General features: G+C 42.0%; 1 protein-coding gene and 2 long non-coding RNA genes across 6 annotated transcripts in view; all 3 read left to right on the top strand.

The window, feature by feature from the left end:
- Positions 1–3,592: 3,592 nt before the first annotated feature.
- Positions 3,593–5,233, top strand: LOC148896271 (uncharacterized). Its single transcript, XR_016115429.1, has 2 exons — positions 3,593–4,756; positions 4,951–5,233. It is a non-coding gene; the product is annotated as an uncharacterized LOC148896271 (long non-coding RNA).
- Positions 5,234–6,278: 1,045 nt separating this feature from the next.
- LOC148896272 (uncharacterized) lies at positions 6,279–6,834 on the top strand. The gene is made up of 3 exons (XR_016115264.1): positions 6,279–6,320; positions 6,451–6,588; positions 6,733–6,834. It is a non-coding gene; the product is annotated as an uncharacterized LOC148896272 (long non-coding RNA).
- A 2,721-nt stretch (positions 6,835–9,555) lies between these two features.
- The window catches only part of LOC148896273 (inactive serine/threonine-protein kinase ULK4-like), a 43,503-nt gene continuing 33,073 nt past the window's right edge, over positions 9,556–19,985 (top strand). The window contains exons 1-11 of one of the 4 annotated variants that reach the window (XM_088998608.1): positions 9,556–9,591; positions 9,722–9,859; positions 10,004–10,103; positions 10,409–10,548; positions 10,903–11,236; positions 11,366–11,449; positions 11,780–11,855; positions 11,994–12,152; positions 12,286–12,506; positions 15,684–15,774; positions 16,505–16,898. In XM_088998608.1, the coding sequence (XP_088854734.1) occupies positions 9,722–9,859; positions 10,004–10,103; positions 10,409–10,548; positions 10,903–11,236; positions 11,366–11,449; positions 11,780–11,855; positions 11,994–12,152; positions 12,286–12,506; positions 15,684–15,730 (1,299 nt within the window). In that variant the 5' untranslated portion in view covers positions 9,556–9,591 and the 3' untranslated portion in view covers positions 15,731–15,774; positions 16,505–16,898. Of the gene's footprint in view, positions 9,592–9,721; positions 9,860–10,003; positions 10,104–10,408; positions 10,549–10,902; positions 11,237–11,365; positions 11,450–11,779; positions 11,856–11,993; positions 12,153–12,285; positions 12,507–15,112; positions 15,451–15,683; positions 15,775–16,504; positions 16,899–19,985 lie in introns of those variants that run through there. The other 3 variants (XM_088998609.1, XR_016115274.1, XM_088998607.1) reach the window with 3 other exon arrangements.

A 19,985-nucleotide genomic window follows, 5' to 3' on the forward strand; every position in this document is an offset into this window, starting at 1 on the left:
TAAACGATAATTTGTTATTGCTTTCAGACCATTCCACACCGATGCAGAGTCGTTAGCGGAGAACTGTTTGTTAAGCCTCTCCGCATAACTTTTCTTTGCGATGTTAATATCCTTCGTCAGCCTGTTTCGGGCGAGTTTGTAAACTGCTCGATCGCCGCTTTTAAATGCCGACTCTTTCTCTTTCCTAAGCTGCCTGAGTTTGGGAGTGAACCAGGGCTTGTTGTTGTTGTATGAGCGGAAGGACTTTGTTGGTACACACATGTCCTCACAGAAACTGATGTATGATGTTACAGTTTCTGTGTATTCATCCAATGTGCCCGTTGAAGTTTCAAAGACGCTCCAATCAGTGCAGTCTAAGCATTCTTGTAGCGCTAACTTTGCTTCATCTGTCCATTTTTTAACTGTCTTGACTACCGGTTTTACACATTTGAGTTTCTGTTTGTATGTGGGAATTAAGTGGATTAAATAGTGGTCAGAAAGACCCAAAGCTGCATGTGCAACAGACCGGTATGCACCTTTGAGTGCTGTGTAAAAATGATCTAGAATGTTTTGTCCTCTGGTGAAACAATCAATATGCTGCTTATATTTGGGAAGTTCACGGTTTGATTAAAATCGCCCAAAATGATCAGGGGTGATTCTGGATATTTTAGTTCGAGTTGGTTTACATGGTCCGCTAGTGTTTGTATACACGCGTTAGCATTAGCTTGTGGCGCGATGTACACTCCGACGATAATAAAGGAAGCGAACTCACGTGGCGAGTAGAATGGCTTGCAGTTGAGAGACAGCGATTCCAAGCCAGGGCTGCAGTGTGCGTCGAGCATCGTGACATCGGTGCACCATTCTTCGTTGATGTAGAAACATAGTCCACCATCTTTGGATTTCCCCGATTGCTCCGTGTCACGGTCGGCTCGAAGGAGACGGAATCCGGGTAGGTGTAGCACGGAATCCGGGTGGCGGTCACTGAGCCAGGTCTCAGTGAAGCACAGCGCAGCAGAGCGGGCAAATGTTTTATTGGTCTTTGTGAGAAGCAGAAGTTCGTCAATCTTGTTGGGTAGTGATCGTAGATTAGCGAGGTGGATCGATGGGAGCGGCGTTCGAAATCCACGCTGCTGTAGCTTGACGAGCACGCCGGCTCGCTTCCCCCTCCTACGCCGGCGTCTCATAGCTCCGTACAGAGCTGCTACGCCGCTCGCGAGCAGCCCCGAAAAACCTTGTAGATTTTGGTGTGTCGGTGAAAATAGTCCAAGGGTGGCTTCCCCAATGCTCAGTAACTCTTCCCTCGTGTAACTGAGCCGCGTAGGATCGCAAAAAACAAATGAAAATGACAAAACCAGGAACAATACTAAGGAGCGTGTGACCGAGGCTGCCATTCGCGGCGCCATCTTGAGATGACAGAAAGTTGCTCTTTATGGCTCAAATCAGGGGTGCAATCAAAAATGATTGAGAAGTACTTGTTTTGTCGAATTTCTTTGACCATTGCCTCCACAATCTTTTCACCAATGCAATCAATGAGTTCATTTTGAATATTTTTCCCAAATAGGATGCATGGCTAAAGCGTGTTTCCACATCAGCAACATGCTGCTTCAATACAGGATCAAACTTTGCCATGAGCTCTACTTCTTTCAGGAAGTTGCCGTTATTTGGTTCATGAAGTTTGCCTGTGGTTCCCTGAGAGCAATATTTCGCTCTGCCAATGACTGTATGATGGCCACCAACCTGGTCAGGACATCACGCCACCTCCTCCTTTCAGCTTCTACTAGTGCCATCTCAGCTCTGTCTATTGTTTGGCCCTTGTCAAGACCAGTTTCAAGTTCTTTCCATGAGGCCATGTGCTTCAAATGATCTGGACTGTTCTCATGAGATTTTAGTATGTTGGTGCAATTTTTCCAGTCATTTAGTCCATCACTGATTAGTTTGTATGTTTTCTGTGAGAAGAGCTTACAACAGAAGCAGTATAAACTGTTGGTTTTAATGGGATATACCATCCCACTCCTCTTGATCCTTTCTCCATTGCAAATTACAAATCCCGTCTCTCATGTGACCTGCCCTGACCTCTGATCCGCACTTACGCACCCAATAACAACACGTCACGTGCTCATACATAATTTAGGAACATGTCACTGTTTATTTATTAGTAATGTTAATATATATATATATATATATATATATATATATATATATATACACAGTAAAGTCTCGTTATATCGATATCGGATATATCGATAGTCCCGGTTATATCGATACTATTTCTATGCACGCACGGAGAAAATTACATGCAAACAGGGTCGGATATATCGATAGTCCCGGTTATATCGATATTTTTTCGGACTCCCTTAAATAGCGATATAACGAGACTTTACTGTATATATATATATATATATATATATATATATATATATATATATATATATATATATATATATATATATATATATATATATATATATATATATATATATATATATATATATGTGACGGGTGTCACAACAGTGACTGTCTTCATCTCCACGATGCTGCCGTCTTAATGAAGACCAGACGCGTGGATGTGTCTTTTTATTTCTTTTATTCCTGCAACACAGTATGGCAGAAGGGATGGGTGAAGTTGCATGGGTTTCGTCATGTGATTAACCTGAATCTCCTCGAGATCTCAAATGCAAAACATTGTAGATAACAAAACAGAATTAACAACATGTTATCGTATAGTGGTTATTTACAGAAAAAGAGAATACAACACAAGTTCACTGTTATTTACAAGATGTCCCTGAACGCATCATAGGCGGAGACTCGGCAGAACACGCGGTGCGCTTGTAATGGCTGGCGCACAGTTCAACCCGCCACGGACACTCACGGGCAAATGAAACACAACACAAGAAACTAAATATTGTTCAATAAAAACGAAATGAAACAATTATTACCTGCAACACAGTATGGGAGAAGGGATGGGTGAAGTCGCATGGGTTTCGTCTTGTGATTAACTGCGCAATAGAAAAGCACTATAAAGCACATGTGCTCCAAAGTTCCACTCGACAAAACGTGAAGTAAATAATGACACAAAAAGTAATCTGGACTCGAAATGAATAAGGGAACTAATTAGATAACACTAGACAGTACAAAAGGGGAAACAAAATAAGATATTGTCATGAAAATGCGCATTAATCGAGACCAACAGAAAATTGCGACTCACCCTGAATCTCCTCGAGATTGTTCTAGAAACTATGGGCGGGACATGGTGCCACACTGTGCGCCGTTGCGTCACTTCCTTCATAATTTAATAATCTAAGTGCACAACTCCGTTATATATATATATATATATATATTGTGGCGGGCACTAGGACCAGGCATCTCACCCAGCAGGTGCAGGGGAGGGGGCAGTTCATGTTGCATGTATTGCACTGCTTTTGCTGTTCAGTTCAGATCCACTTGTTAGCCGTTTGAATAAACACGTCTCCACATATTCATCGTGTGTGCTCATTCCTCAACGGCTACAATATATATATATATATATATATATATATATATATATATATATATATATATATATATATATATATATATATATATATATATATATATATATATATATATATATATATGTAACGGAGTTGTGCGCTTAGATTATTAAATTATGAAGGAAGTGACGCAACGGCGCACAGTGTGGCACTATGTCCCGCCCATAGTTTCCAGAACAATCTCGAGGAGATTCAGGTTAATCACAAGACGAAACCCATGCGACTTCACCCATCCCTTCTGCCATACTGTGTTGCAGAAATAAAAGAAATAAAAAGACACATCCACGCGTCTCGTCTTCATTAATACAGCAGCATCGTGGAGATGAAGACAGTCACTGTTGTGACACCCGTCACATTGGTGCCGTGACCCGGATCACAAGTGACTCTCCACTTCGGACCGGGACCGCGATGCTGCACAATGAAGACGCTGTGCAGTCCCATCACTCGGTGGACGGTGTGTCGACCCCCGTTTTGAAAATACATGTAGTGTGTTAATTGTCTGACCTGCTGTTTTGCAATTAGTGTGTTTTTTTTTCATGTACGTGTTTTCGTGTGTTAAGTCTAAGAATGAGCTCCTTACATGTAACAAGTAGCACACCTTTGAGTGTGTTGGTAGAGGCTTCCCAACCGTGTAACAGTTGTATAGTGCAATCCAGAGTGGTGTAGGTTGTACAGAGGGGAATGGGCAGGTTCAAGCTGAGGCCACTTATGTTAGTGGGGACAGAGTTCCTTCCCAGACCCAGTGCAGTGCATCTACGACGAGCGCACAGACAACTGATACACCAGCAACAGATACCTTTCTCCAGTCTGTCACAGTTATGTAGTGCTATGCAGGGTGATGTAGTTTGTACAGAGGGGAATGGGCAGGTGCGAGCTGAGGCCACTTATGTTAGTGGGGACAGAGTTCCTTCCCAGACCCAGTACAGTGCATCTCCGACGAGCACACAGACCCTGACACACCGGCGACAGATCCCTTACTCCAGTCACCTGACGTAGTTGGTCAGATGAGTGACATAATTAGACAGCATTTTTGTACATCCTTGCCCGATAACCTTGTCTATTTTGCCTGTTGGTCTTTCTGTTGTCTTCCGTGTGTATGTTGCCTCACTTCTGCATAATTTAAGGGGGGTGTATGTAACGGAGTTGTGCGCTTAGATTATTAAATTATGAAGGAAGTGACGCAACGGCGCACAGTGTGGCACTATGTCCCGCCCATAGTTTCCAGAACAATCTCGAGGAGATTCAGGGTGAGTCGCAATTTTCTGTTGGTCTTGATTAACGCGCATTTTCATGAAAATATCTTATTTTGTTTCCCCTTTTTTACTGTCTAGTGTTATCTAATTAGTTCCCTTATTCATTCGAGTCCAGATTACTTTTTGTGTCATTATTTACTTCACGTTTTGTCGAGTGGAACTTAGGAATATGCGCTTTTCTATCGCAGTTAATCACAAGACGAAACCCATGCGACTTCACCCATCCCTTCTGCCATACTGTGTTGCAGGTAATAATTGTTTCATTTCGTTTTTATTGAACAATATTTAGTTTCTTGTGTCGTGTCTCATTTGCCCGTGAGTGTCCGTGGCTGGTTGAACTGTGCGCCAGCCATTACAAGCGCACCGCGTGTTCTGCCGAGTCTCCGCCCATGATGCGTTCAGGGACATCTTGTAAATAACAGTGAACTTGTGTTGTATTCTCTTTTTCTGTAAATAACCACTATACGATCACACGTTGTTAATTCTGTTTTGTTATCTACAATGTTTTGCATTTGAGAACAATCTCGAGGAGATTCAGGTTAATCACAAGACGAAACCCATGCGACTTCACCCATCCCTTCTGCCATACTGTGTTGCAGAAATAAAAGAAATAAAAAGACACATCCACGCGTCTCGTCTTCATTAATACAGCAGCATCGTGGAGATGAAGACAGTCACTGTTGTGACACCCGTCACATATATATATATATATATATATATATATATATATATTCTAGACACTAAGTGAGGGCACCAATGGGCATAGAAAATTATTATTTTCCCTCGAGGCCAAGAGGGACTGGCAGCGTGGCGGCGCCCCTCCAGTAGATGACGCCCTAGGCGACCGCCTATATCGCCTATGTCAACATTGGCTAATATCTGCTCTTATAAATGATTGGAATTCCCGTATAAAAGTTGCAGTATGCCGTACATCATTTGAACCGGGGGAGTTGGAAGAGCGTAGTTAGAAAGCAAGCACAACCGGCTCTCGAGGCTTGTCAACCACTGACCACATATTTCTAGCAGTACCAAAACAAACTGCGTATCATACCTCTGAAGATGGAGGTTACTGATTCGCTGTGGCGACCACTTGAAGGGAAAAGCCGAAAGGAAAAGACGAAGAAGAGTTTTTTTTTTACATTACATTATTTTCTTAAACTTATCGCTTGTTAGCATTCTTACTGTTGTCATTGTTATTAGTTTATTTATTTATTTTCGATAAATACAATTTGCTGGTCGAAGCATCCAACCCAAAACGTCTCGTGAAGTTTTTTTTTTTTTTTGTATCTTAGCAACGCCGGAATAAACCATGGAAAGGTGCGATTGTGTAAAAAATGAAACGTTGAACGCTGGTAAAGAATGCCATTCTCAGATAAATTGTTTATATGAAAACAATTCAAACAAATGCTTACATGCACACGTATGGTTACATTATTTTAATTGGTGTGATTTGTTGCGACTATTTTTTCAACCGCGCCCCTTGGGTGCTTTGGAGTGACCCGCGCATCCGACTTCCGGTTAGGACAACGAAGTATTGGAGCACCCGAAATCTAAAACGGTATTTATTACCATCCTATCTAAATGCGTCGGTATTAATTTCATACTTATTTTATATTTGGCTATCTTCATACCTATTAAAGTTCATGTCTTATTTTGACAAACTACGGCATCATTTCTTCTCATATAAGATGGAGAACTTCATCCTGTATGATGAGCTAGGAGGAGGTTCAACATCAATTGTCTACAAAGGAAGACTTAAGGGAAATCTAAATTATGTCGCCCTCAGATGCAGTGAAAAAGTCAAGAGACCTGAGATCACCAACCATGTAGGATTTCAATGTTTTTTTTTGCATTGTACATGTAATATATTGTAGATGGACAAATGCTCAAATTTGACAAATATGTGAGCAGTTTTACTTCTCTACTGGAATGACCAAAAGAAGATAAACATCGTCTCTGTTTTGTTGCAGGTCCGTCTGAGTCAAGATCTCAATCATCCAAACATTGTTCGCTTTTATGAATGGTATGAAACCAAAAAGCACTTGTGGGTAGTCGTAGAGCTCTGCACAGGTCAGTAACTACTGAAACTTAATCACTACTTTGAGAGTGTACTTGTTTTCTTTCACCATTGATCTGTGAAAAATACTTCCTCTGATGATGACCGAATTATGTCATTTGTTTTCTGTGGCATAGTACTGCCCGTGCTTTTGGCAAAAATGAGATAATTTTATTTTCTGAAACAAAATCGTTTTTTTTTCTTTTGCAATTAGACTTCTTGGTGTCTCTTTAACCATACTCTCTCTCTCTCTCTCTCTCTCTCTCTCTCTCTCTCTCTCTCTCTCTCTTATATATATATATATATATATATATATATATATATATATATATATATATGTAACGGAGTTGTGCGCTTAGATTATTAAATTATGAAGGAAGTGACGCAACGGCGCACAGTGTGGCACTATGTCCCGCCCATAGTTTCCAGAACAATCTCGAGGAGATTCAGGTTAATCACAAGACGAAACCCATGCGACTTCACCCATCCCTTCTGCCATACTGTGTTGCAGAAATAAAAGAAATAAAAAGACACATCCACGCGTCTCGTCTTCATTAATACAGCAGCATCGTGGAGATGAAGACAGTCACTGTTGTGACACCCGTCACATTGGTGCCGTGACCCGGATCACAAGTGACTCTCCACTTCGGACCGGGACCGCGATGCTGCACAATGAAGACGCTGTGCAGTCCCATCACTCGGTGGACGGTGTGTCGACCCCCGTTTTGAAAATACATGTAGTGTGTTAATTGTCTGACCTGCTGTTTTGCAATTAGTGTGTTTTTTTTTCATGTACGTGTTTTCGTGTGTTAAGTCTAAGAATGAGCTCCTTACATGTAACAAGTAGCACACCTTTGAGTGTGTTGGTAGAGGCTTCCCAACCGTGTAACAGTTGTATAGTGCAATCCAGAGTGGTGTAGGTTGTACAGAGGGGAATGGGCAGGTTCAAGCTGAGGCCACTTATGTTAGTGGGGACAGAGTTCCTTCCCAGACCCAGTGCAGTGCATCTACGACGAGCGCACAGACAACTGATACACCAGCAACAGATACCTTTCTCCAGTCTGTCACAGTTATGTAGTGCTATGCAGGGTGATGTAGTTTGTACAGAGGGGAATGGGCAGGTGCGAGCTGAGGCCACTTATGTTAGTGGGGACAGAGTTCCTTCCCAGACCCAGTACAGTGCATCTCCGACGAGCACACAGACCCTGACACACCGGCGACAGATCCCTTACTCCAGTCACCTGACGTAGTTGGTCAGATGAGTGACATAATTAGACAGCATTTTTGTACATCCTTGCCCGATAACCTTGTCTATTTTGCCTGTTGGTCTTTCTGTTGTCTTCCGTGTGTATGTTGCCTCACTTCTGCATAATTTAAGGGGGGTGTATGTAACGGAGTTGTGCGCTTAGATTATTAAATTATGAAGGAAGTGACGCAACGGCGCACAGTGTGGCACTATGTCCCGCCCATAGTTTCCAGAACAATCTCGAGGAGATTCAGGGTGAGTCGCAATTTTCTGTTGGTCTTGATTAACGCGCATTTTCATGAAAATATCTTATTTTGTTTCCCCTTTTTTACTGTCTAGTGTTATCTAATTAGTTCCCTTATTCATTCGAGTCCAGATTACTTTTTGTGTCATTATTTACTTCACGTTTTGTCGAGTGGAACTTAGGAATATGCGCTTTTCTATCGCAGTTAATCACAAGACGAAACCCATGCGACTTCACCCATCCCTTCTGCCATACTGTGTTGCAGGTAATAATTGTTTCATTTCGTTTTTATTGAACAATTGCATTTGAGAACAATCTCGAGGAGATTCAGGTTAATCACAAGACGAAACCCATGCGACTTCACCCATCCCTTCTGCCATACTGTGTTGCAGAAATAAAAGAAATAAAAAGACACATCCACGCGTCTCGTCTTCATTAATACAGCAGCATCGTGGATTCTAGACACTAAGTGAGGGCACCAATGGGCATAGAAAATTATTATTTTCCCTCGAGGCCAAGAGGGACTGGCAGCGTGGCGGCGCCCCTCCAGTAGATGACGCCCTAGGCGACCGCCTATATCGCCTATGTCAACATTGGCTAATATCTGCTCTTATAAATGATTGGAATTCCCGTATAAAAGTTGCAGTATGCCGTACATCATTTGAACCGGGGGAGTTGGAAGAGCGTAGTTAGAAAGCAAGCACAACCGGCTCTCGAGGCTTGTCAACCACTGACCACATATTTCTAGCAGTACCAAAACAAACTGCGTATCATACCTCTGAAGATGGAGGTTACTGATTCGCTGTGGCGACCACTTGAAGGGAAAAGCCGAAAGGAAAAGACGAAGAAGAGTTTTTTTTTTACATTACATTATTTTCTTAAACTTATCGCTTGTTAGCATTCTTACTGTTGTCATTGTTATTAGTTTATTTATTTATTTTCGATAAATACAATTTGCTGGTCGAAGCATCCAACCCAAAACGTCTCGTGAAGTTTTTTTTTTTTTTTGTATCTTAGCAACGCCGGAATAAACCATGGAAAGGTGCGATTGTGTAAAAAATGAAACGTTGAACGCTGGTAAAGAATGCCATTCTCAGATAAATTGTTTATATGAAAACAATTCAAACAAATGCTTACATGCACACGTATGGTTACATTATTTTAATTGGTGTGATTTGTTGCGACTATTTTTTCAACCGCGCCCCTTGGGTGCTTTGGAGTGACCCGCGCATCCGACTTCCGGTTAGGACAACGAAGTATTGGAGCACCCGAAATCTAAAACGGTATTTATTACCATCCTATCTAAATGCGTCGGTATTAATTTCATACTTATTTTATATTTGGCTATCTTCATACCTATTAAAGTTCATGTCTTATTTTGACAAACTACGGCATCATTTCTTCTCATATAAGATGGAGAACTTCATCCTGTATGATGAGCTAGGAGGAGGTTCAACATCAATTGTCTACAAAGGAAGACTTAAGGGAAATCTAAATTATGTCGCCCTCAGATGCAGTGAAAAAGTCAAGAGACCTGAGATCACCAACCATGTAGGATTTCAATGTTTTTTTTTGCATTGTACATGTAATATATTGTAGATGGACAAATGCTCAAATTTGACAAATATGTGAGCAGTTTTACTTCTCTACTGGAATGACCAAAAGAAGATAAACATCGTCTCTGTTTTGTTGCAGGTCCGTCTGAGTCAAGATCTCAATCATCCAAACATTGTTCGCTTTTATGAATGGTATGAAACCAAAAAGCACTTGTGGGTAGTCGTAGAGCTCTGCACAGGTCAGTAACTACTGAAACTTAATCACTACTTTGAGAGTGTACTTGTTTTCTTTCACCATTGATCTGTGAAAAATACTTCCTCTGATGATGACCGAATTATGTCATTTGTTTTCTGTGGCATAGTACTGCCCGTGCTTTTGGCAAAAATGAGATAATTTTATTTTCTGAAACAAAATCGTTTTTTTTTCTTTTGCAATTAGACTTCTTGGTGTCTCTTTAACCATACTCTCTCTCTCTCTCTCTCTCTCTCTCTCTCTCTCTCTCTCTCTCTCTCTCCATCTCTCTTTTTCCCTCTTGTGTGTTAGGTGGTTCCTTGGAGTCTGTTATTGCTCGTGATGGATGTGTACCTGAAGATACGGTCAGGAAGTTTGGATGGGACTTAGTCAAAGGACTAGAACATATCCACAAATTAGGAATCGTTTTTTCTGACCTGACCCCAACTAAGGTTGTATTTGTACATGTCATGTTATCAAAACATCACAGACGTGTACATATATATATCCAGCCTCCCTGTGTGGAGTTTGCATGTTCTCCCCGGGCATGTGTTTTTTCTTGGTACTCTGGTTTCCCCCCCTCACAAAAACATATACTCCAGATTGTCCCTAGGTGTGAATGTGAGTGTCAATGTGGACGGTTGTTCGTCTCTGTGTGCCCTGTGATTGGCTGACAACCAGTTCAGGCTGTGCTCACCTACTGCCCAATGATGGCTGGGATTATCTCCAGCACCCCCGCAAACCCAGTGAGGATTAAGTGGAACACAAAATTAATGAATAAATCAATGTCATCTTTCATTTAATAGATCCTGCTGGATAGTAGTGGTAATTTAAAGTTAAGTAACCTCAGCCATTCCAAGGTGGACAGGGAAACACTTGAAGATTTCTTGTCATTGTGTTCTGCATGTGAAGATGCAGAGGAAAACAATCAACATAATATTAAAAAAAGGTTTCAAGGTCAGAGTCATTGTATTATTCCATGTCTTACTATTATCTCACGCGCATCGTCACTTTATCGGACTGTGCATATATTTTCAGGCTCAGCAAGTTACATGGCTCCAGAAGTCCTCCAGGGATCAGAAACGACTTTCACCTCAGATATTTGGGCTCTTGGTTGTATTCTCTACTACATGTACACTGGTATGTCACACACAAAGGCAAAATGTCATTTTCTTTGTACTGTGTAATCTGTGTTTACCCAAACCTTGCTTTGCCCGAAAAACATGTTTTAAATACTAATAAATAAAAGAGGAGTAATTGTTATTGTAGGTAAGCCACCATTTTTCTCTACTCACCACGATGCACTCACTGCTATGGTTTTACACCAGGAACCCTCATCACCTGTGCAGACAGGTATTGTATACATTAATTATTGCTTAGAAAATCAAAAGACCTTGACTCATTTCTTTAAAATATGCAATACAATACAGTTATATGCTTTTTTTATACATGCACTATGTACAGTTCATTTTATGAAACATTTTTGCAAAGTCAAACTTTTCAGTCTTCTGACAAATCTATATGCATAGATTACGTTGTTTTTATTGTTTTAAACCCCCCCTTCCAATTTTGCTGCTGTAGATCGAAAATGTCCCCATTGTGGGACTATTAAAGCTTTCTGATTCTGTTTCTGATAAAAAGGAATATTTGTATAATAATGTTTCACTTGTACTATCCATACAGTGTTTCCGTTCAATCTTCCCAGTGAAGGTTTCCAAAATCTTCTGAGATTTTTACTCACCAAAAACCATGCTGAGAGGTCAGACAGGACACACAGACATACTGTATATTAATAAAGGCTTAACTAATCAAATTGTTCAAGTACAATTTGAAAATATAATTGCATGTTTTGACTACCCTGTAGGTAAACATGTTGAGTTGTTTTTTTTTTCTTCAGGATTAAGTGGCCAGACTTACTCAGGCACCAGTTTTGGACACACGTACAAAGTAAGGAAGATGACTTTGAGGTAATAGATGAATATGATCATCACAAAGAGTTTGTCGAACGACAAAATGTCATCCGCAATGGTGGTTCAGCAGTGCAAGGGTTTGCAACGTGAGCTTATTTCTGAGCATGTTTACTTCATGCTTTTCAATGATTGATAATGGATGTAGTTATTAACACGCATTGAGAATTGCAATGATGTTGCCCTGAAGAGTATTCTATTCTCATGCTTCTACGAAATCAGGACTTTGGAGAAGTCAACCTCATCACAGACAAAAATCACAAGCATACCAGACAGTGGGAAGGAGACACAAACTGCAGTTTGTAGAGTTATGAAGAAGAGTCAGGGATCATTTAGGATTTTGGCAGAGCCCCAAAAGCAGGATGAGGAAGAAAAGATGCAAGGCAAATCCGCGACTCAACAAATGGCTCAAAATCTGCAACTTCAAGAGTCAGACACACCAGGTAATACTTTTCAGGGATCATTTTTAATGACACTAAATCAAATGTTCATCCATCCCTTTTCTTCTCCTCACAAGTGTTGTGGCAGTGCTGCGGCCTTTCCGAGCTGTATTTGGGCAATCGGTAGTCCCAGAACTACGTAGTTGTCAGGATGTCACAGGGCGCATTTCGACAAACAACCAATCACACCCGAGTACATTTAGAGTGTTCAATTAACCCAGTGGTTCTTAACCTGTGGGGTATGGGGAATTCCCCACAAGTTAAGAACCACGGCATTAACCTGTCATGTCATGTCTTTGGAATGTGGTAAGAAACCCAAGTACACAGAGAAAACGATAGGAAGAACACGCAGACTCCACACAAGAAGGGTGGGGCTCAGAATTGAATGCATGACCTTTGATATGAAAGCCAATTGGCAACTGTGCTGCCCATACTGTATATTTTATTTTATTACAGTTCTTGTTTCGACTTTTATCAGCAGTTGTTGTTGATTACATTTTTTGTTCATATTATCAGCAATGTAGTTTTTAGTGATAAACTGCAGTGGCAATCAAACATCAGCATGTTTATGAAATATCCATCCATCCATTTTCAATAATAATAATAATAATAATAATAATAATACATTTCATTTATAAGCGCCTTTCAAAACTCTCAATGACACATACCGCTTAATCCTCAGGGTCGCGGGGGGTGCTGGAGTCTATCCCAGCCGTCTTCGGGCACAAGGCGGAGGACACCCTGAATTAGTTGCCAGCCAATTGCAGGGCACATAAAGACATACAAACAGTCACTCTGGAGTGTTCAATCTGCCTGCCATGCATGTTTTGGAATGTGGGAGGAAACCGGAGGACCCGGAGAAAGCCCACGCGGGGACCGGCTCTCGCCGCCTTGCTGGAGCTCAAACACTTAGAAAATATTCAAAAAGTAGAGGCCGAGATACCCACGTGCATGCCCGGGTTCGGTGCTTTAAAGCTGGCTTGAAGACCTCCGCAGACGCCCGCTTTAACACTTCCATGGATGCAGCGTCACCCCCGAGCTCACTCCCCCGTGACGCTCACTCCCCCGTGACGCAGTTCCCCGGGCGGGAACAACTTATTTCTTTCTCTGAGAACATGCAAACTCCACATAGGGAGGCCGAGCGGGACGCGAACTGGCGTGCTAACCACTCGATTCCCGGGCAGCCCTTGTTTGTGAAATATGAATTCTTCAATTGAAAATTTACTTGACCACCCAGTCTCACGAAAGGATTATGGGCCTTATCATATTAGGATTTTGTTTCTAAAATTCTTTAAATCTAAACCTCCCCAGACCTGCAAACTTGACAAATTGAATTTCCACAATGAGCTGGCCAGTAGTTCATTATAATATTGAATATGGCACTTTCTGCACAGGTGGACACTCTAAGTTCTCACAGTGGATACATGCACTCACATAATAAACTCCATATGTAGCCGCAGATCCCCTGCGGCAGGTTGACGAATGAGTGGGTAACAGGTTCTCAGACCACCACCATACATTCACACGAACCCTGCCACACACCAGTGTGAGTCGCATTGGGGGCAAGGTGGATGAGGTTTAATGGCACAGTCTAATCGTGTCCAATGTAAGTCCACAGTGATTTGAATAGAATGAGTGGCGTGGCAAGATTGATGATCTTTAAAGGACAACCAACACCATTTTTAGTTTACTAACTGACATCAGAAACATGTTTTATAGCATCTAAAATACCCAAAACACGCAGGCTGATATTTTTAGTCAAATGCAAAACACCAATAAAAATGACTTAGTGTCCCAAAACTACTTTAAAATGACCTCGGAGATGACGAGTTTCAGAAGGTCCCGCCCCCTTGTTCGTGGGCAGGACGTCTTGCCTTGCTGGAGAATCAAAACAATGGCTTCAGATTCGGAGAAGATGCTTTCTTGTTACTTATCCAGTTATGAATATGATACGAATAATTCTGAAAAGGAAATCATAAATGTTTGCAATCGATTAAAGAAGTCACATTTCCAATGTAGCACCCATAAAATGCACAAGATGGCGCCCAAGCTCCGTTGGAAATGGGCTGATTTGTCTGCTGGGAATTTGTGTCAACTACTATCAAGTAGTAGTCTTGGTGCAACACACAACGATTCACCATCGCGTTATTTATGTTGTTTTCCTTCCACCATCAACACGGATCAACACGAAGTTTTCACACCAAACAAAGTACCCAAAATGCATTGTGTGTCGCTTTCTCGGTCAGGGGCGTTCCAGACGTGACGTCACGTCAGGCATCGTCATCAACTCGAAACCAAAACGTAAAATATAACTACAGTAAAGTCACGTTATATCGATATTCTCGGGAGTCGGAAAAAATATTGATATAACCGGACTATCGATATATCCGATCCTCATCTCATCTCATTTTCCGTACCGCTTATTCCTCATTAGGGTCGCGGGGGTTGCTGGAGTCTATCTCAGCTGTCTTTGGGCATGAGGCGGGGGACACCCTGAATTGGTTGCCAGCCAATCGCAGGGCACACAAAGACATACAACAGTCACTCTCACACTCACACCTAGGGACAATTTGGAGTGGTCAATCTGCCTGCCATGCATGTTTTTGGAGTGTGGGAGGAAACCGGGGGACCCGGAGAAAACCCACGCGGGTCCGGGGAGAGCATGCAAGCTCCACACAGGGAGGCCGGACCAGGACGCGAACCGGCGACCTCTGCACTGTGAAGCCGGTGTGCTAACCACTCGACTACCGGGCCGCCCTATATATATCCGATCCTGCGGCATGTAAATTTTCTCCTTGCGTTCATAGAAATAGTATCGTAATAAGCAATACTATCGATATAACCGATATCGATATAACGAGACTTTACTGTATATGCCGTGGAATCTTTGTAAAATACGCTCAGTAGAAGTCATTTGAAGTGATTTTACAAATTATGGACGCAACTTGTCCGGAGGCGTCGGTTGTCCTTTAAAGTTATGTTATTTCCTTTTGCAAAACAATGTTCCCCGTGTAACAAGATAATCCATCAAAGTTCAGGCCGAAGAATGACATAGATGATAACATGGAGATAATTTCTCTGCTCAGGTATTTAGATTTAGTGAATATTTATTCTCCTTTTTATCTATTATCTTTAGATGTCTCACCATTGCACATAAAATTAAATGTTTTGTTGTTTTAGCTCCTGTGAAATTTCAAGTGCAAGTTGCATCATCTCAGACTCTTTAAATTGTAGTCGTTCTCCTAAATGGAGTGACATCCACATTGTAAAGGTACTGACAAACATTTGTTTTCATTTGTTCATGCCATTATAGTAAACCCAGACATATGTCACTTTTGTTTGATTTTATTTAGTAACTTCAGTTTAAACGTGTGGTTTGTTCAACAGTTTAGATTTGCTGATTTAGTGACCAATCACAGGAATAAGCTTCAACACACCCAAAAACCTATGTAGCCATACATAATATGGATTTTGGAGTTTGGATTATTGTTGTAGGTCAACTCTGAAATTTTCTATTCAATAAATTCTATGCAGCTCCACAGGTATAAACACAGTATTCTAATTTACATCTGCATTTGTGTCATATGAATTAAGCAGAAATTTACAACAGGTTTTTATCCATCTCGTGAGACGGCAATTTTGCCCCTTGCTGTCAAATGAAAATGACATCACACTCTCCTGAGTTCAGAGGTTTTTCTACAATCTAATTTGAAGACGTGCTCCTTTATGTTGAACTTTGTACCGAGAGAATGCTTCTTTTAACTGACACTGTCAAGAAAAAAACTCAGTTATTTTCAACTCAGATTATTTGAAAAAATCGTATGCAAAGTGATCCCCAGCAAGCATACATGCAGAACAATAATGTACAATTGACTTTTTGCGAGTATTCAGAAATACCCTGTCTCCATCTGCTGGTGTAATTTATATACATTATTTCTTGCAAGGCGTTGGCTTGTTTGGATTTGAACAATAAATCTGTTTTCATTTCATCTTTCTTCAAGAAAACGACTGGCATCGACATCCCGTCTTGAGTGAATGCAGTTTGGCAAGCTGAATCAGACCATACTGTTTCCTCAAGGTACAGTAAGCAAACATATGAACTCCACACAGGAACTTCTGCAGCCTGGAATCAATCAACAACCTCTGCACTGTGAGGCAGACGTAATAACCAGTTGTCCACTGTGACGCCCCAAGAAATAAGTTTTAGTTCTAATTTGCTCCGGTGGAGCAGCTCCTGTCACTTAATCAGGAAAAGTGGAGTGTCTTCATTCAAAAGCTCCATACATCCCTCAAAGGAGAGAACATATCAGTTGCTGCTTCCACAGATACTTGGTTCAGAGTCGAATTGTTGGACTATATCTGCTCTCTGGTGCAACATACAGATGTCAGGATGATTCTCTCAAAAATGGAAAGAACATTTCTGGTCATGTTTAAATTAAAATAAATAAATAAATGATTTGTTCTATTCATTTTTAGAAACCCAACACATTTAAAATAATAATGATACAATTTCCCTCCAGTAATATAGTTTACCCCAGATAATTATATTAACGGATACAACTGAACTCACGAGTACAAAACATGATTTCATTTGCTCTGCTCATTCATAATGTGATGTACACACACAATTCTTCCTTTTAATTAGAAAAATGCTCAAGATAGAACAACTCAACTCCCTTTCCCTTTTCTCTGGGCACTGTGAACAACATTCCTCTTTAATAAAGAGGAATGTTGTTGTTGTCGTATATATAAAGAGTCTTTATATATGACGAGGCACTTGTCAGGAATTTGCTCACCATTAGCAATTGAAGTATAGACCATCATTATTGTCCAGCAGGTGGCATCATTAACTCTTTAAAATATAGCTGTGCCTTTCTCTCTCTCTCTCTCTCTCTCTCTCTCTCTCTCTCTCTCTCTCTCTCTCTCTCTCTCTCTCTCTCTCTCTCTCTCTCTCTCTCTCTCTCTCTCTCTCTCTCTCTCCCTCTCTCTCACCCCCCTCTCTCCCTCACACTCGCACGTGCACACACACACATGACACACGCACACGCATACACGTGTTTGCCACATGGTGGGGACATGGTGTGAAAAATTTTGACTCATGGAACCCAATTTAAAACATGAAAAAAACATTTAAGAAACTCATAAAAATGTGATTTTAGGACCCATATTTTTGCCTGTGCTCACTCATAAATCATTTTAATTGGCATAATTCTTGATTAATTTTTCCAGGTTTTTCGCAACTCCGTGGGGACTTAACGAATCATGTCAAAACGTCTGTGTAAGCTCTCAGTCGTACAGGAGTGGTCCATCGATGAGAAGGTTTCTTCAGCCGTCATCTGTACTTTTTGAAGGTGTCGGACATTTCACGTCCTATCCAAGAGGCTTCGTCAGCGAACTAAAGTCTGACTGGTCGTATCGGCCCTATTTATATTATACCCGGGAGAGGCCACGCCATGTATATATATATTGTCTGCCAAAAATACATAAAGAAGGGGTCCCCCTCAGACCCATTGTTTGTAGCATTGACTCCTCTACATACAATGTAGCCAAATATTTAAAAACTATCTTAGCTCCGTTGGTTGGTAATACAAAATATCACGTAGAGAACACCACAGGGTTTGTACAGAGGATCAAAGACCTCATATTGGAACCTGAGGAAACTTTGGCATCTTACGATGTGACTTCTCTCTTTACATCTGTCCCAACCCCAGCAGCAGTCTCAGTGGTGAGGACGAGACTGCTGGCGGATGTTTCTCTGCATGAAAGAACCAAACTTAAACCGGATCACATCTGCCAATTATTGGAAATCTGCCTTAATACTACATATTTTCACTTTCGGGAGAAATTTTATAAACACATTCATGGTTGTGCTATGGGCTCACCAGTTTCACCCATAGTGGCTAATCTGTACATGGAAGAGATGGAGAAACAGGCCCTCACATCCTTCCCGAAGACAAAACCTAGACACTGGTTTAGATATGTGGACGATACTTTTGTCATAATTAAAAAAAAACAAGAAATTCAATCCTTCACAGATCACCTCAACTCTGTAGACATGAACATTAAATTTACTCGTGAGGACATTAAAGATAACCAACTAGCCTTCTTGGATTGTAAAATAATTATAAAAGAGGACAGAGCGCTAAAAACAGAAGTCTTTAGGAAGGCTACGCACACTGACCAATACTTACATTTTGACTCTAACCACCCTTTACAACACAAACTTGGAGTTATCAGAACCCTCCAGCATAGGGCTAAACTAGTACCAACTAGCATTGAAGGTAGAGAAAAGGAGTCAAAACATATCAGGAGAGCACTCACTAACCGTGGGTGCCTTCAGTGGCCATTCAACAAATGTCAGAAAGAAAGAATTGTAACGTCGCTTGAGGCTTGAGGGCTGGACGCAAGTGACGAGGGAAAGCGGGGAGGTTGGATCCAAAAATACACGGCGAGACAGAACTCCGGAACAGAAAGTCTTTACTGAGACACATATGCCAAAAAATCACAACAGGAGGGGAGGAGTGAGGATCAATGGAAAATGCAGACCTGACAGCAGGGAAGTCGCGAGGGTAGCTTTCTCCATACTCCGACGGAGACGGTAGTGTGCGATCGGCAAATATAGTCAGAAGGCACAATCAAAGGAATGACAAACAGCTGTGGGAACCCAGGTGAGTGATGATGGGAGGGGCCGTCTCCAGGGAGCAGCGGAGGAGATGACAGGAGGGGCGGGGCGCGCCCAGGACGGCGACGAGATGTGACAGTACCCCCCCTCAACGGACGCCTCTTGGCGGCCTACCAGGTTTGGATGTGTGAGCCGCATGGAACGCCCGGAAGAGAGATGGGTCGAGGATCCAGGCACGTGGGACCCACTGTCGTTCCTCCGGTACATAGCCCTCCCAGTCGACCAGGTACTGCGCTCCCCTGCCCATGCACCTGGAGTCCAGTATCTCCCGTACAGTGTAGACCGGTCCGTCGGCCAACATCCGGGGAGTAGGTGGGGGGTGGGCGTGGGGGCTAAGGAGCTGGTTTCCACTGGCTTGAGGAGGGAAACGTGGAATACGGGGTGGATCCGCATGGTGGATGGCAGCCGGAGCCTCACCGAGACCGGGCTAAGGATGGCCTCGATGGGGAAGGGATCAGGAAAGCGTGGGCCCAGACTTTAGTTCGCTGACGAAGCCTCTTGGATAGGAGGCGAAATGTCCGAAACCTTCAAATTTGTACAGATGACGGCTGAAGAAACCTTCTCATCGATGGACCACTCCTGTACGACTGAGAGCTTACACAGACGTATCAGTAAGATTGTCACGTTCTGGTTGGCGACCAACAGGTGGCGCTGTCGACCCTGCCTGCAGTTTCACAGGTGTTGGTTGTTTCAATCAGTGGCAGTTAAACCACGACCATTCTTTGTTTGGTCATTGTATTTGTTTCACCCTGTCCGGTTTGTTCCGTTTAGTGATGGGTAGATGAGGCATCCTGTATCGT

This window comes from Hippocampus bargibanti, linkage group LG06, assembly GCF_051943395.1.
Source record: "Hippocampus bargibanti isolate YZ-2025 linkage group LG06, ASM5194339v1, whole genome shotgun sequence".
Taxonomy (NCBI): Eukaryota; Metazoa; Chordata; class Actinopteri; order Syngnathiformes; family Syngnathidae; genus Hippocampus; species Hippocampus bargibanti.